This window comes from Erithacus rubecula (assembly GCF_903797595.1).
Source record: "Erithacus rubecula genome assembly, contig: SUPER_W_unloc_1, whole genome shotgun sequence".
Classification (NCBI taxonomy): Eukaryota; Metazoa; Chordata; class Aves; order Passeriformes; family Muscicapidae; genus Erithacus; species Erithacus rubecula.
Genome location: NW_027635709.1, coordinates 480,108 through 496,046, shown reverse-complemented (window position 1 = coordinate 496,046; position 15,939 = coordinate 480,108). Strand labels below are relative to the sequence as shown.

The 15,939-nt window shown below is 41.9% G+C and overlaps 1 protein-coding gene across 1 annotated transcript in view; it reads left to right on the top strand.

Annotated features, from left to right (window-relative positions):
• Window positions 1–3,125: 3,125 nt before the first annotated feature.
• The window catches only part of LOC306814072 (secretory carrier-associated membrane protein 1-like), a gene marked incomplete at its 5' end in the record, with an annotated part of 81,496 nt that continues 68,682 nt past the window's right edge, over window positions 3,126–15,939 (top strand). The window contains 2 exons of the mRNA XM_079329781.1: window positions 3,126–3,138; window positions 5,247–5,375. Of these exons, the coding sequence (XP_079185907.1) occupies window positions 3,126–3,138; window positions 5,247–5,375 (142 nt within the window). The remainder of the gene's footprint in view (window positions 3,139–5,246; window positions 5,376–15,939) is intronic.

Sequence of the window (15,939 nt, the reverse complement as noted above, 5' to 3'; positions counted from 1 at the left end):
CCGTGATCTAGAGAGCCAAGGGGTGGTCAGCAAGAGCCACTCACCCTTCAACAGTCCTATCTGGCCTGTGTGCAAATCTGATGGAGAATGGAGATTGACTATGGACTATCGTGCATTGAATGAAGTGACTCCACCACTGAGCGCTGCCGTGCTGGACATGCTGGAACTCCAGAACAAGCTGGATTCAAAGGCAGCAAGGTGGTATGCCACCACTGATATTGCCAATGCATTTTTCCCCCTTCCTCTGGCAGCAGAGTGCAGGCCTCAGTTTGCTTTGACCTGGAAGGGCGCGCAGCACACCTGGAACCAACTGCCCCAGGGGTGGAAATACAGCCCCACAATTTGCCATGGGCTGATCCAGGCTGCACTGGAAATGGGTGAGGCTCCAGAACATTTGCAGTACATTGATGACATTGTGTGGGGGAACACAGCAATGGAGGCATTTGAGAAAGGAGAGATCATCCAGGTTTTGCTGGGAGCCAGCATCACCATCAAGAAAAGCAGAGTCAAAGGACCTGCCCGAGCGATCCAGTTCCTGGGAGTGAAGTGGCAAGACGGACAGCGCCAGATCCCCACTGAGGTCATCAATAAGATCACTGCAATGTCTCCACCAACAAGCAAGAAGGAAACACAAGCTTCCCTAAATGCCATAGGTTTTTGGAGAATGCACATCCCTGAGTACAGCCAGATTGTCAGCCTGCTCTACCTGGTCACCCACAAGAAGAATGATTTCCACTGGGGCCCTGAACAAGAGCAAGCCTTTGCCCAGATCAAACAGGAAATCGCTCATGCGGTAGCCTTTGGCCCAGTCAGGACAGGACCAGAGGTAAAGAATGTGCTTTACTCTGCAGCTGGGAACCATGGTCTGTCCTGGAGCCTTTGGCAGAAGGTGCCTGGGGAGACTCAAGGCCGACCCCTGGGATTCTGGAGCAGAAGTTACAGAGGGTCTGAAGCCAGATACACTCCCACAGAGAAGGAAATCTTGGCTGCCTATGAGGGAGTTCAAGCTGCCTCAGAGGTGATTGGCACAGAAGCACAACTTCTCCTGGCACCCCGACTGCCAGTGCTGGGGTGGATGTTCAAAGGAAAGGTTCCCCCTACCCACCACGTCTGCCTTACCATGCACCAGCTACCGGGAAAGTTGAACAGTGCCACGGACCACTCAAGTCTACCCTGATGGCACCTGGTGGGGGCACCTTCAAGAATTAGGAAATAAACTTAGCAAAAGCCGCCTGGATGGTCAACACTCGAGGGTCCATCAATTGAGCCGGTCCTGCCCACTCTGAGCCCTTGCACACAGTGGATGGAGATAAAGTCCCTGTAGTACACATGAAAGGTATTTTAGGAAAGACTGTTTCGATTAGTCCCACCTCGGGAAAGGACAAACCCATCCGTGGTATTATCTTTGCTCAAGGACCTGGTTACACTTTGTGGGTAGTGCAGAAAGATGAGGAAACCCATTGTGTACCGCAGGGAAACCTAATCTTAAGTGAGAACTGTGTGTAAAATTTTCATTATGCAGATGGCAATAGAATAAGGGGTGGATAATATATTGGATTGCAATATAGGATGTGGCCAGGAATGTGCATTCTATCACCAACTGTTGAAGCTGGGTGAGGTAGTGATTTCCTAAAATTCGTGGCACATACCATCTGCTAATGGGCCATCTTTAAGACTAGGAGGGGCAATCATCTTTATCTTTTCCACAACCCATCCTCTCTCCAGGAAGATGTCATCTGTTCATGATGAGCCATTAAGTTCCACTGTATGACTGATAAAATTACATCACCCCACTGGGAGATGCTCTAGCCAGGGGGAGGAGCCTGGACCTTCAGAGGAAAACTGCACCCTTCTACAGGACCACTGCTTCATCTTAACCATATCTGCCACTGCAGGAGGACTGTAGCCACCATTTAATTGGACTGCTACCAACACCCTGACTGACAGAGTGTCAGGATGTATTCTGACTCTGTCAGGGTTGGGATTGTTCTTTGTAATACTGCATTTCTATTTTAATTTTCCCAGTAAAGAACTGTTATTCCTAATTCCCATATCTTTGCCTGAGAGTCCCTTAGTTTCATAATTATAATAATAATTTGGAGGAAGGGGGTTTACATTCTCCATTTCAAAGAGAAGCTTCTGCCTTTATTGGCAGACACCTGTCCTTCAAACCAGGACAACCTCTTTCTCCCCCTCCCTTTTATTGCACTGACCTTAGTGTCACCTTATTGTTCTCTTTGCATGTCTTCCCTTTTTTTTCTTTTCTCTGATTCTGGTGAGAATTGTTTTTTTTTCTGTTCTCAAGTTCTATCAATTGAAAAGTTTTCATAGAGTTCTGCAGTGCTGAAAAGTTTATCCTGGCTGGCCTCTACAATGGGGAATTGCTCGTCATGTCTGTTGCTGCTGAGCACGTGGTCCTCACCGGCATTGTGCTAGCCATGCTGGCTTCCAGCTTCACTCCATGCTTTTCCTCATATGGGGTGCTGAAAAAAAAAAAAAAAGCTGCTGCCACCCTTCCCTTTCTGTTCGCAGCATGGCTGTCTAAAAGCGGCTAAGCAAACAAAGCTCATTGTGAGCCACACTGAGATAGCCACAGCCACATGGCGCTGCACTGGCCGCTCTGTTCTTTGCCATGTGTTCCCAGCCACGTGGCCACTCCTGGCACTGGTCCTGGCCGCATAGTTGCTTGTAGAGCCAGGATGGCCCACAGCGGCATGGCCCAGCAGCACCACCAGTAAAGGGATCAGGAAGGGGCCCGGCCGGCCCCCACACCACTCCCTGGAGGCGATGGAGAAGAAGAGCTTCCCGCAGTTTTTTTTCTCTTTCTTAAATATGTTATCATAGAGGTGTTCTCAGATTTTCTAATTGGCTCAGCAGCATACCTATTTGCAGAGCCAGACAGTTTTAGGGGTAGAAGAAGAGATTATAGGGAACCTTGGCCCTGATAAATCACAGTTGTACTAATTACCAAAGAAGAGGAACAGCCTTGCCCTTAATTGGTTGCAGCTGTGGCTAATAAAAATAAATGTGATAAAAGGGGGGTGGGGGGCGGCGGCTGCTAGTCAGAGGGTTCCTGGAGGAAGAGTACCTTGAGGAGGTAGAGGAGCCTTGAAAAAGAAGGAATGATGCAAAGAGATGGTAAGGAGAATGAAACAAGGAAGAGTTACTGCTGTAAAAGATTTGCTCTGAGGTCAATCTGGGTCTGATGGAGTTAGAGCCTGCTCTTGGAGCCTTCAGTCATAGTCAAGCTAGGTAAAAGCCTGTAGTCAGTCTGCAAACCAATACTTGCAGTCATATTCTAGTGGGAAATTACCAGCAGTCAGAGTCTGCAGTTGGACCCCACAGCACGAGCTTGCTGTAGTCAGTCAGGATGGCTAATCTGTAAAGAAGAGTAAACCAGGACTCTTTTCATGTTGTTGAATGAGAGTCTGTCTTGGCTCATTTCTACCCCTAACAAGAGGTCTGCTGCAACAGCCAGTGATTTGTTCTGCCAGGCATGGAGGAAGCCCCCAGCAGCTCCTCACAGGAAATCACTTCTGTGGCTGGCTTCCTCCCTCGTCACCAAAAATCAAGCCATATAGAACCACCACAAATGGTCAGTAGAAGAGGCAGACAATTTAACAGATAATTAGTGTCTTGGACCTGTTTGGATTAAACTACCAGCTTCATCTAGTCTGAATAGCAAAAGAAATAATGCAAGTGTGTAATTTTTGCAAGTTTTCTGTTCTTATGTGGTGGGTTGACCTTGGCTGGCTGCTAGGTGCCCACCAAACCACTCTACCACTCCCTTCCCCAATGAACAGGGGAGAGAAAATAAGATGAAAAGCATCTCATAGGTTGATAAATCGTTTTACTAAAGCCAAAGTTTCTATGCCCACAAGGAAAGTGAAAAAAAAAAAAAGAGGTTAATTCTCTACTTCCCATCAGTGAACAATGTTCACCCACTTACCAGGAAGCAGGACTTCAGCATGCATAGCAGTTGCTCCAGAAGGAAAACATTGTAAACAAGAAATAACTCACCTTCCTTCTCCTTTCCTTAGCTTTTATATCTGAGCTGATGTCATATGGTATGGAATATCCCTTTGGTTAACTTGGATCAGCTGGCCTGGTTGTGTCCCAGCCTAGGATCTTGCCCACCCCCCAGCCTACTGACTGGGGGGGCAGAATGTTGGAGAGACAGCACTGATGCTGTGCCAGCAGTAGCCAAAACACGGATGTGTTCTCAACACATTTCCAGTTCCCAATGCAAAGCACAGCACTGAGAGGGCTGCTATGGGAGAATGAACTCCAGCTCAGCCCCACCCAATACAGATGAACTGCTAGTAAAGACATGGTTGAAGATGGCAGTTGCAAGCAAAACCTTGTCAGAATTTCAAATAAAGTTTCCTTTAGGTTAGAGTCTAATTCAGCTCCACTTTTTAAATATGGTAATTAATGTATCTCTGGCATCCAGAATTTGAAATTCTATGGTAAAGGTTTTTTGTAGTTAGTGAAGTTGAATCTCTAAGTCTATGCTTGTATTGACTTGTGTTCTGCAGAATGTATAGTCTGTGAGCAGATTAGCATATAAGAAATCCAAGTATCTGATACTGTGTTGACCTTTTGTGGTATCCTCACTCCATCACACAACTATATCAAAATATATTGATGCTGTAGTGCATCATCTTGTGACCAAAATAAAGTAGTTTACGCCATTTAAATAGCTGCTTTTCTTCAGGCTTATGGGCTTTTAGGTAAAGCTTTGACTGTAAAGTGTATTAGGAACTGGTTTAAAGTGTTAGAGATATCCAGGTGTTACAAATATCAGGATTCTGAGAATGAATAATGTTTTTCAGTCCCCAGTCTTTGTGCTCTACAAAGTATGAGAGTATGGTGGGACTTTGAGAAATGTGCATTTAAAAGTCAAGGAACTCTGAGAAATTGTGAAGAATTCTCTTTTCTCATTACTTTATAGGAACTGTCAGATGCCTGATTAGTCTTTTACATAGATAAAATATTGTACTTTCCTTGATCTGTCTTGTACTTCATTGTATTTTATTTCTGAAGTTTATTTTTAGTTTTGTGTGAGGATTGCGAATAAAACTTTGAGGTTTTGGTAGCCCAAGTTATCTATACACTTGTGAAATTTACATATAAAACAATTTGAACAAATCCAAATGCATCTCTTTCTGGTATACAGAGATTAAAACTGTATTATAAAGCATCCTTTTTTTGTTTGTTTGTTTGTTTTTCTTTCTGATTTGCAGGTAGAAAAAATAACTGGCCACCTCTTCCTGGTAATTTTCCAGTAGGTCCATGTTTCTACCAGGACTTTTCTGTAGACATTCCAGTAGAATTCCAGAAGACAGTAAAGATTATGCACTATTTGTGGATGTGTCAGTAGTTTATTTTAAAGAAAAAGCGAAGTCCATATTTGAACTTGATTATACATACCTGCTACTTTGGCTTTTGCAGTATCTGTAATGAGAATTTTTTTAAAATTCGGAAGTCAAATGTTGAAATTATATATTTTTATTAGCTTCAGTTTTAAATGTATTAGATTATTTAATAGAAATTTCCGTAGGAAAAAAGGAGGACAATTACCCTAAGGCAGTTTGTTTATAGTATAGCACAGTTTTCTGTTTTAAATATTTTTGTAAATGTAAATTTTTAAAATGGTTTTGTAAAATTAACTTTGACCATTTATTAATCTAGAAATAATTTTATTGTTTATTAAATCAGCTTATATATTGAAAAGTATAATTCACAATCAGTGTTAATAGACTGAGTTTAAGAAGTGCAATATCCATTTGCTTTATAATAACAGTTTTATATGGTTTAACATCATTTTAGTCTATAGCAGAGACAATATAATTTTAGTCTGTTTTAATAATTAGTATAAATTAAGTTAGCTGAAGAATCAGTCCATATTACAACCGTCCTTTGTACACCAAAAATGGTCTATAGTATTTGTAGGGTTCATTTTACTCTCATTTAGGTGCTATGTTTTGACTGGACAAATGCTGAATAAACCAAATGTACAAATGCCATGACATACATTTCTTCTGCATTGTCCAGTGTGATGAGTGCCTAATAAATACTCTGAGTCTGAAATTCCAAAGATTTAGGTGCTTTAATGCCATTAACATATTTTTATCATAATTAAGGGGATGTGAATTTCAGAACTCTTCTGTATTTTTTTTCAAATCTGCATAATTTTGCCTGGTAATCTTATTACTGTGATTGAACCACGTCATTGAAAAGCATAAAATGAGCAGTCAGCATTGAAACAAGTGAATTCCACTTCATAGTAATCAACAGCTTTTTATATTTACTGTTGGATTATTAATCTTTAAGCAACTAGATTCACTGTAGAAGGTGGGACTCATCGCTCATAAATCTGACAGATATTTAAATTTTATATTAAATCTAAGAGCAAGTACTCCAAAATTCTAGGCTAGTTACTAATTCTGGTCATTTGCTGGACTGAATTCTAAAACGTGCCATATGTTTCAAACACAAGTTGAAGTTGGGCAGCAAGAATTGGAATATAATACTGTTTTTCTTTTTCTTTCTTATGGCAGTAAATAAAGGAAGCAGTGATATTATAGTATTTCAAAGTGTATATGAGTTGTGCTCTTATACTAACATAACATTTTTCTTCCAGGTAGACTGAGTTTTTTAACTGAGTCCTCTTGTTCTTTTCCTTCTTTAGCTTTTGTGCTCTTAGGGATTACTCGGAAGGAAAGATGGGAAAGGGCATAATAAAGGAAAAGAGAGACAAAATCTATTTCAGGCTAAAAAATTAAAACACTGAGTATAGAACTTTGTGCCTTAGGGCTAGCTGTTGAATCAATCCTTGTGATCTTTCTTTCTATGGGAATTGTATTGTATATCATTAGACTTGCTTTGCTGCTTCAGTGGAGGAACTCATTACCATAGCAAACCAACCTGCTTCTTCTTGTTGGTCTACCCTACAATTTATTTCCTCTTCCAGAAGTTCCTAGATTTTGTAAGGTCTAGGGGTCTGTGAACATAATCACATTTGGATAAATCTGCCTGCTCAACACTTTGTAAAGTAGGTTATTTTTCCTCTTCCTTTTTAGCAGCCCTAAGAACATACCTTTTTATTGAGTTTTCATTTTTTGGGTGTTGCTTTGGTTGGTAGTAATGTTTATATCTTTAGTCTTGATCTGTATGTATCTGAGGAAATTTGCCTGCTTCAGATCCAAATGCTGTGCTTGTATCCCTATTCTGTGAATTCATCCACCTTTTCTCTATTCGTATCTGAAATCAGAGTTTTCAGATTCCTTGATGTGGTTTTCTCTTTGCACATTTTTTTTTTGTTTGTTTGTTTGTTTTCCCCCTGGGGAGAGCTTTTTTTTTTTAATTGACTGACTGCTCCCATGCTTTTGTGACCTACAGCAATTAATTAACAATGTCAGCTGCCAGTGGAGCTTTTCTGTACTATCTTGTTTTTGCAACAATTGCTGTTCTAGTTGCTTGTAAATAGAACAGCAGTTTGCCTGGCTCTTTACATCAGACACTACTTTTTAGATATCTGTATGGAGTTACTAAGGAAGTGTCTCTTGACTGTTATCTGACACCAAATACTTTTTGGCTGAAAAGCCTGTTTTCCAGCTATTTTCTGTCTAAGGATACAATCAATAGTACATATAACTACTCATGTTTGTTTTGCCTGTTCCTGAGAACCTCCAGAAGGATGGACACTTCATAAACTCCCCCAAGCCTGTTCTAGTGTGTTGTCCTCTTTATCCTTAGAAAGTGTTTCCATTATATAATTTAATTTTTCCCTTCCTGTGATTTATGTTCCCCTATTCTGTCCACTGTTGTTGTGGAGATACATTTATGCTCATTTGCCATCATCTTTTGTCTAAATTAGCATAGTTTCCTCAGCCTTTCTTTGTATATCATGTTTTCTAGAGATCTGTTTTTTTTTTTTTGTTGTTTTTACAGATTTGACACTTGGTCTACTTCATATTATTATGGGCTTTTAAATGTGTAGCATCAAGAACTGGAGAATGTGGACTATGTCCAATATTTTAGCTGAAGTCCTAATGTACCATGCAGAGTTAAAAAGATACTTTCGCATTTTTGGTAGTATGTCCTTGTGTTCTGTGCTGATTTAAGCTTGTTTCAGAATATTTTTTTTCTGATGAAAAATACTTGTCACTTGTAAGGTATCTTTGCAAATGTCTTGCCCTCTCCACAAAGAGCAGAACAGATAAGGAATAAAAGGCTAAATTACATTTGAAACCACTCTGATATGCTTTAAGGTTGTGTGCAAATTTTGCTAGCTTTGTCCTCACTTGCCAGTTTCCATGTGTCTTCAAAGCCCTCCATTTTGCAGGTATCCCATTTCCCTTGAGGCACTCCATTACAGGGTGACAGTCCAGCCGGTTCCTGGAAAGAAGCACATTCTTTTGTTGTGTACCCAGTGAGGATTTTGGTTTCTCAAGAATACCATCAATAAAACATCACTGAAATTAAACGTAATACAAAAATCTATTTTCATACCATCCCAAATGAGACTACAAAATAATCATCTTGATAATGTAGATGCCTAATAGCATCAGTGAAAATTGTGATCTTTATCTACAATTAACTTTCAAATGTTAATGGATGATAAAGTGTAATTAATTAAGACAGGGAATGTATATGTAAGTAGGGTTCTTCTATACAAGAAAGCTTACACTAAGAAAAATGAAATTCATAGAATCGTGGAATCCTAGAATGGTTTGAGTTCAAAGGGACCTTAAAGATAATCTAGTTCCAACTCCTCTTACAAGACCAGGTTGTCGAGAGCCCCATCCAGCCTAGCTTTGAACACCTCTAGGGATGGGAAAGTCTACAACCTCGCTGGGCAAACTATTCCAGTGTCACACCACCCTAAAAGCAAAGAATTTCTTTCTAATATCTAATTTAAACCTACCCTTCTTCAGTTTAAAGCCATCCCCCCTTGTTCTGTCATTATATGCCTTTGTGAAAAGTCCCTCTCCAGCCTTCTCTGTTGGGTTGATGTAGCCAGAAATGTGTATTCTATCACCAACTGTTAAAGCCGGGTGGGGTAGTGATTTCCTTATCTCCGTGGCACATACCATCTGCTAATGGGCCATTTTTAAGACGAGGTAAAGCAATCCTCTTTATCTCTTGCACAACCCATCCTCCCTCCAGGAAGGTATTATTTGCTGATGGCCCATTAAGTCCCACTGTATTACTGATAAAATTACATCATCCCATTGAGAGATGCTCCAGCCAGGGGGTGGAGCCAAGCGTTTCCTACTTAGATAAAAAACTGAGATTTTGAACAGCAAGTTATCCATCTTTCCACTGGATTCCAGAGGAACACCGGACCTTTCCACATCATCTCTGGACCTTCAAAAAAACCCCAAAACTGCACTCTTCTACAGGAGCACTGCTTCAGCTGAACCACATCTGCCACTGCAAGAAGACTGTAGCCACCATTTAATTAAACTGCTACCAACACCCTGACTGACAGGGTGTCAAGTTGTATTCTGACTTGGTCAGAGTTGTGATTGTTTTTGTAATACTGTATTTCTATTTTAATTTTCCTAGTAAAGAATTGTTATTCCTGGTTCCTGTATCTTTGCCTGAGAGCCCCTTAATTTCAAAATTATAGTAATTTGGAGGAAGGGGGTTTACATTCTCCATTTCAAAGAGAAGCTTCTGCCTTTATTGGCAGACACCTGTCCTTCAAACCATGACACCTTCTTGTAAGTCCCCTGTAAGTACTGGAAAGTCTGCTCTGAGGTCTCCTTGAGCCTTCTCTTTTTCAGGCTGAACAATCCAAATTCTCTCAGCCTTTCCTCATAGGAGAGGTGCTCCATCTCTCTCATTATCTTAATGGTTGTCCTCTGGACTTCCTCCACTAGATCAATGTCCTTGCTGTTTTGGGGGCCCCAGAACTGGACACAGTACTCCAGGTGGGGCCTCATGAGAGTGGAGTAGACAGGCAGAATCACCTCTCTGGTCCCACTGCTCTGGATGCAGCCCAGGATACGATTGGCTTTCTGAGTTGCAAGCACACATTGCCAACTCATGTCCAGCCTCTCATCCACCAGCACTCACATTCAAGTCCTTTTCAGCAGGGCTGCTTTCAACCTGTTAATTCCTAAGCCTATATTGATACTGGGGGTTGCCCTGACCCAGGTGCAGCACCTTGCACTTGGTCTTGTTCAACCTAGTGAGATCCCCATGGGCCACTTCTTGAGGTTGTCCAGGTCCCTCTAGAGCAACTCATGAGTGACTTTTTTTTTACCTCATCTGCTTCCATAGCTGAACTAGGAACAGGCTTTCTTAGATCACTTCACACTTAGTGCTGTATTGGTATAGCTGTGAAATCATTGTAATATAGACGTTGCGTGATGCAGACTTCTGCTAAAGCCTTAGGTCATTTCAGCTCTCAGGTGGCCATTATCTGTAATAACTTGTATCACTGTTAAATTTGAAGAGACAAGTAGGTGGAAGGTATTTAAACCATTACCCTGAACATTAAAACACCTGTGTATTCATACAACTGCAAAGCTTCTCTCTATCATTTAGTGAAGGCATTGGTTTGCAGCAGGTACAGAGAAGGGTGAAGGGAGAATTGTCAGTGAATTCCTATCTTCATCCGTAGCTTGTTAATACTCAGCTTTTATGATTTAGATTGTCTGTGACGGTACTGAAGTAGACCCCTATGTTGCCAGGGTTATTGTGTCTAATAAGTATCAGTAGTGGGTGAGATGTTTCTTCAACCCTCTTCTGCAGTGATGGTATGCTTTTAAAACTTGTCCTGTTTTTGTAACTGCAATTACCAAAATAAAGTAATAATTTTGGAAATGTCAAACTCCTTCAGAATGTGGACTTTTCTATTAATCTAGGGCATCTCCCTATTTTCCAGTATTGACTAGAAAAAGTGAGAATACCCCTTAGTAAGCTTTTTCATATTCATCAAAAGAAGGTAGGAATTTGGATTTATATCCTTTATTGGGCTTTATGCAGCAGGCACATACAAATTCTGAAATGAGTTGTTATCCTGACCTCTTGGAGCAGTGTTAAGTTGTAGATACATTAAATGTTCTTTGTTTAAAAATATGAACTTTTCTGTTTCTGATGACTCTTGAAGGAAAATATGATTTGTTTGAGGGAATTGTGTTTTGAGTTCCTTTAGCACTTTATGTATTGATGTGGGCATTTTGCTTTAAGATTTTTTTCCACTAAGTTGATTTGGGGCTTATTTAAGTACTAGATAAGGGGGAAGCAAAGATATTTGAAGAGCATTTTTCAGAATATTTATTATCTTGCCAATTCTTTACAGTCAAGGCCAAGGGGAACTGCTCAGGAGCCAAGGCAGAGCTTGGTGTACGAGGGGGTTTCCTGAGGCAGGGAAATTCCAGGGCAGCAGAGAGAGCCACCCTGAGCCTGCAGCTCTTGTGAGGCCTGGGCGTAAGGCTCCAAATAACTCACTTCACAAGACTTAAAAGGGCTTACAATTGTTCATGTACTCTTAGTTAGATGTATGGGAAAAATATTGACAAGATATTTTCAAGAGGTCAAAACAACATAAAAGACATTACTGGCAACTTTAGAAAAATCAAAGAAACTGGCAAAATATTTAGTGCAACATTCAATCAATATAAAACACTTCTCCAAGCATTAACTTGGCTGATTAAACTTGGCAAACTTTAGGCCCATTCAATTTCAAGTTACTCAAGAATTCCAAGAAGAGGGAGTTAGAAGAAGAAAAAAGAGAGACAGGAAAGATACAGAAAGGCACACATAAAGGGACCAACTCCTGGATTCCAATGATGATAGAAACTCCAAGAAGAGGTAGGGTCTAAACATATACATTGCCTCATGTTCAGCCTTAAATACCCCTTGGCCTTCCTGGGCCCTTCCCCAAGGTGGGACTTCCAGTCATTTGGCCACTTAGGAGCTGGGTTAGAGACTCCAGGGGCAGGTATGGAGCACTGCCTCTGGTGTGCCATGATTGACAGCCACTGCCAGGCTGAGGTACAGGCTCTAGGTGTGTGGGATGCAGGGCAGTTGTCTTTGAGTGACTGTATGATACTGCACTGCCTCATCAGCACAAGGTCTGACCTGCTCCTTCCCCCACACACATGCATCCCAAAATGTGTTGAGACACCAATCTTTCAGGTCTCTCACACACCCCCATACATATAAAAAACAGCTTAAGGAGTGCTAGTGAACAGTGTGCTGGGGTAATTTGTGTGACAGTTTGCATGGAAGGGTACATAGGAAGGATGTTGTCACCCCACCAGCTCAAAAAGTCCATTCAATTGGTGGTCATCACCCTCCCAGAAGGAGCTTATCTGTGGTATCCACGTAGCAGAAAGCTATGTCCTCTGCACTCACCAGAACTGATGTAGCAGTCCAGACAGTGCTCCCACAAAAACATGTAGCCATCCAGGTCCCAGGCTGTAGGACATGCTTTTGCTAGTACCTGATGCCAGTAGTGAGAACACCAGTGTGAGGTGTGGCCAAATAGATTATATGCTCGGCCTGATGGCAGAGCTATGAGAGGAAGTAGAAATGTTAAGGAGCATCAGGGAGTCTGAGAAAGATGGACTGGTAGAACCATGCTCTGCCCTCCCTGAGAAAGAAACAGGAACATCCACCAGAAAACCCCACAAAATCAAGGGGGTCCTGTATCTTCCCCTCCCCAGGCAGAAGGCAATAACTTAAAGGAAAGGAGTGAATGGAGGCAAGTCTATGCTCAGGATGGCAGGCAAACTCCCTACCTTGCCTTCCCAAGTGCCTCTATACAACAGGTATGATGAGGCTCTGGATCTGGGGAAGGTCAGTCAATTGATGATATGGATGTTGGTCCATATAGACCAAGGTCAGAAATGCTTACCCCCTATATCACAGCCACCTTTGCAAGGAAGAAAAGATGGGTTATAGTTGTAGGTGATTCCTTCTGAAGGGAACAGAGGGTCCAATATGCTGGACAGACCTCTTAGACCTCTGCTTCCTCCCTGGTGCTTGGGTTACTGTCTCAGTTTGAAAGACAGGTGTCTGCCAAGAAAGGCAGGAACCTCCCTTGGAACTGAAAATATGGCCCCCTTCCCACTGAATTATTATAACTTTGAAATCAAGAGGCTTTCAGGCAAAGATATGGGAAAATGAATAACAGTTCTTTACTAGTGTGTGTATGTATAAGGCAAACAACCAACAACAATGGTAACATCAACAAACAAAACCAGACCCAACAACAGCTTTCTTTTGGTTGCAGGCACTTTCCCCTTTGGTATAGTTATGGTCGCAGCCAACAGGGGTGCTGTTGGCTTCCAGCTGGGCACGGCTGGTGCAATGATTTCCCGGGGCTGCAGGGGGCGCTGTGGTGTGAGTTCGGGTGTCTCTGCAGGTGGACAATGGCGGGCACAGCCACCTGAGGAGATGGAAAAGGGGCTTCCTTTACAACCTCACGTGCTGGTGATCCCGGTGCTCCCTCTGGATAGGAACCTTGGAAGCAGCAAGATGGGACAGCAGGGACAAGCAGACTCTGGAGTAGCAAATGAAATGTATCAGACACTCTGCAGCTGTAGCAGGAGCTGCAGGCTATCCTGGCAGGCAGGAGGTGCAGGGTTACAGTATAGCAAAAATCCTGGAACGGCAGACAAATGGTGGGGCTGGGCAGAGGCAGCCCAGCTCCCCAATATGGCCGGGAGAGACTCCCTCAGAGGGGGGAGGGGTCCCGGGTTTTCTCCTGAGGCACCTGAGCAGATGGGGAGGGTCCTTTTCTAGTGAGGAAGAGTGTTGTTATAAATGAGAAACAAAAAGTCTCGATGTTCAGCAAAATTTAGATTGCTTTATTTTATAAAGATGGAGCAATGCAGCGCTGGGGAAAACGTGAGGGGTCACTGCCCACTCCACACTCTGTCAAACTTTGGTTTGCAGCTCTTTATAGTATGATTTTCTCATCGTAATCAATAATTGGTTCTTTTTTTGCTGTCATGTTTTTGCCAGGTAAGCAGTGGTGGTCAAAAAACATCCGTGAAGTCTCCGAGCGATTTGTCAGGTGTCATAGATAACTGTCTGGTCTTGGTAAATTCTTCCACATTTGTGTTCCCCCTATGGCAGGGCTCTTTTTGTTTCAATACAAAGTTTCATAGAAGGGAACTACTAACACTCTATTACCTTTTTCTTTTGGTAATGTAAAAAAGGCAGGCTGGATAATCCCTAGAGTACATGTCCCTCTCCATCTTTTTGGTAGGGTATTATAAGCTCTTTTCCCACAGATCCAAAATATTCCATCTGGGGCTTTCCAGCTTAGTTTAACTGATTCAGGTTGTTGCCAATAGATTCTTACACTTTTTACTTCTTTGTATGGGTTAGCTCTATTCTTATTATACCAGCATAGTCCTGTAAAACTGTTCTTTATACAATTGCCCTTTGTTAACTTTCCCCAATATCCTTTTGGAGCTTCAGGCCACCAAGACTAATTGCTTGTATTTGTAATCAGGATAGTCTTACAGGGAGTGTGCCCTACATATTGGGTAAAGTTAGTTCCCTGACTTGTTATACATACTTCTCCTATTACCTCATGACTTAGAACCCACCCTTCAGGTCTATTGACTCCCCTCAATATTTCCATTTAATTCCACTGTAACAACTGCTCTGGGCCTAATCCCTCCCCCCTCCATGGCCATTGTTCAGTTATTTACGTTCCTCCACAGATCCAACCGTGAGTTAAGTTCAGTTCAGTGGTAATTTCTTTCATTAATTCCACAAATAAATTCTTTCCCGAGGTGGGTAAGTCCTGTTCGCTGAGTTGTTGCTTTAATTTCTTGTACAAGTTAAAACTTCCCTCACAGTTTGTCCTTATTCCCTTGAACGCTTTAGTTATATTCTTTATCAAGTCCTCCTTGTAGCAATCTTGCACTCTTCCCTGATCTGAATATCCCCACATACCTTCTTTTGTGAAGCAGAGCTGTGCTTCTCCTACTGGGCAACTTTGGTATGCCGATAGAGCCCACCCTCCTTTTCCCAAATTGGTGGCTACCCAGGAACTTTTCCCCATAATAGTGCAGGTTTCTAAGTTGTGCTTATTATAGCAGGCCAAATTGATATGCGTGTGGAAGGCAAGGGTGGATACCGTGCTCTGCTGTACCTAATTGTCTGGTAGCACTAGGAACAAGCATCAGCACTATTTCTTTTTATCATAATTAGCAATAGGATGACTCCCATGATGATTTTCATCCCTCTGCCTCCCTCAAGGCCTACGGGGTTGCTACCAGTAGCCGAGGTTTGTTGAATCTTCTCAGCAGCAAGGAGTATGTCCTGGAGTCTCCCACTTTTTCTTTTGGCAGCATTTCTTAATTTTGTCCCAGCTTTTAGCTTTAACATTACAGTACAAGGTACAGCAGTAACAGCACAGTATACGCAATCCTTTCTGGCACTCTTTTGCCAATACCTTCGCTTTGGCTTTCTTCTTTCCTCTTGTTCCATTATCAAATAACTCCCACCAGTTATCAATTTCGATTTTTCCTTGTGCTGATAGGGTATTAAGTACCTTAACAGTTTCCTTATGTTAGTTTCTTTTACATTTGACACATAATGCGAATGGGAGATACCCACCATAGGAATGACACCACCACAACTCAGTACAATATGGACACTCTTTTTTTGCTAATTTTCAGGTAAATTGTCTTTTGACACTTCTCAGCTGTAGATTTTTACAGTTTCTTAGGTATTTCCCATTCAACAGGCACTAGAAATTCCCATTTACAAAACAAAGTTATTATATAAGTTACAGGTTAAGGCCAGAATATGAGAACTTTCTGACCATAACAGTCCTGATCTTTTTGTTTGAAGTGGAAGTATTCTTCCTCAAGGATGCAAAAACTCAAAGTCAGCTGCTAATGTTCCTGTTTGTACACAAAACAGGAAGGCTGCCCAAGCACTGAGGCTAAA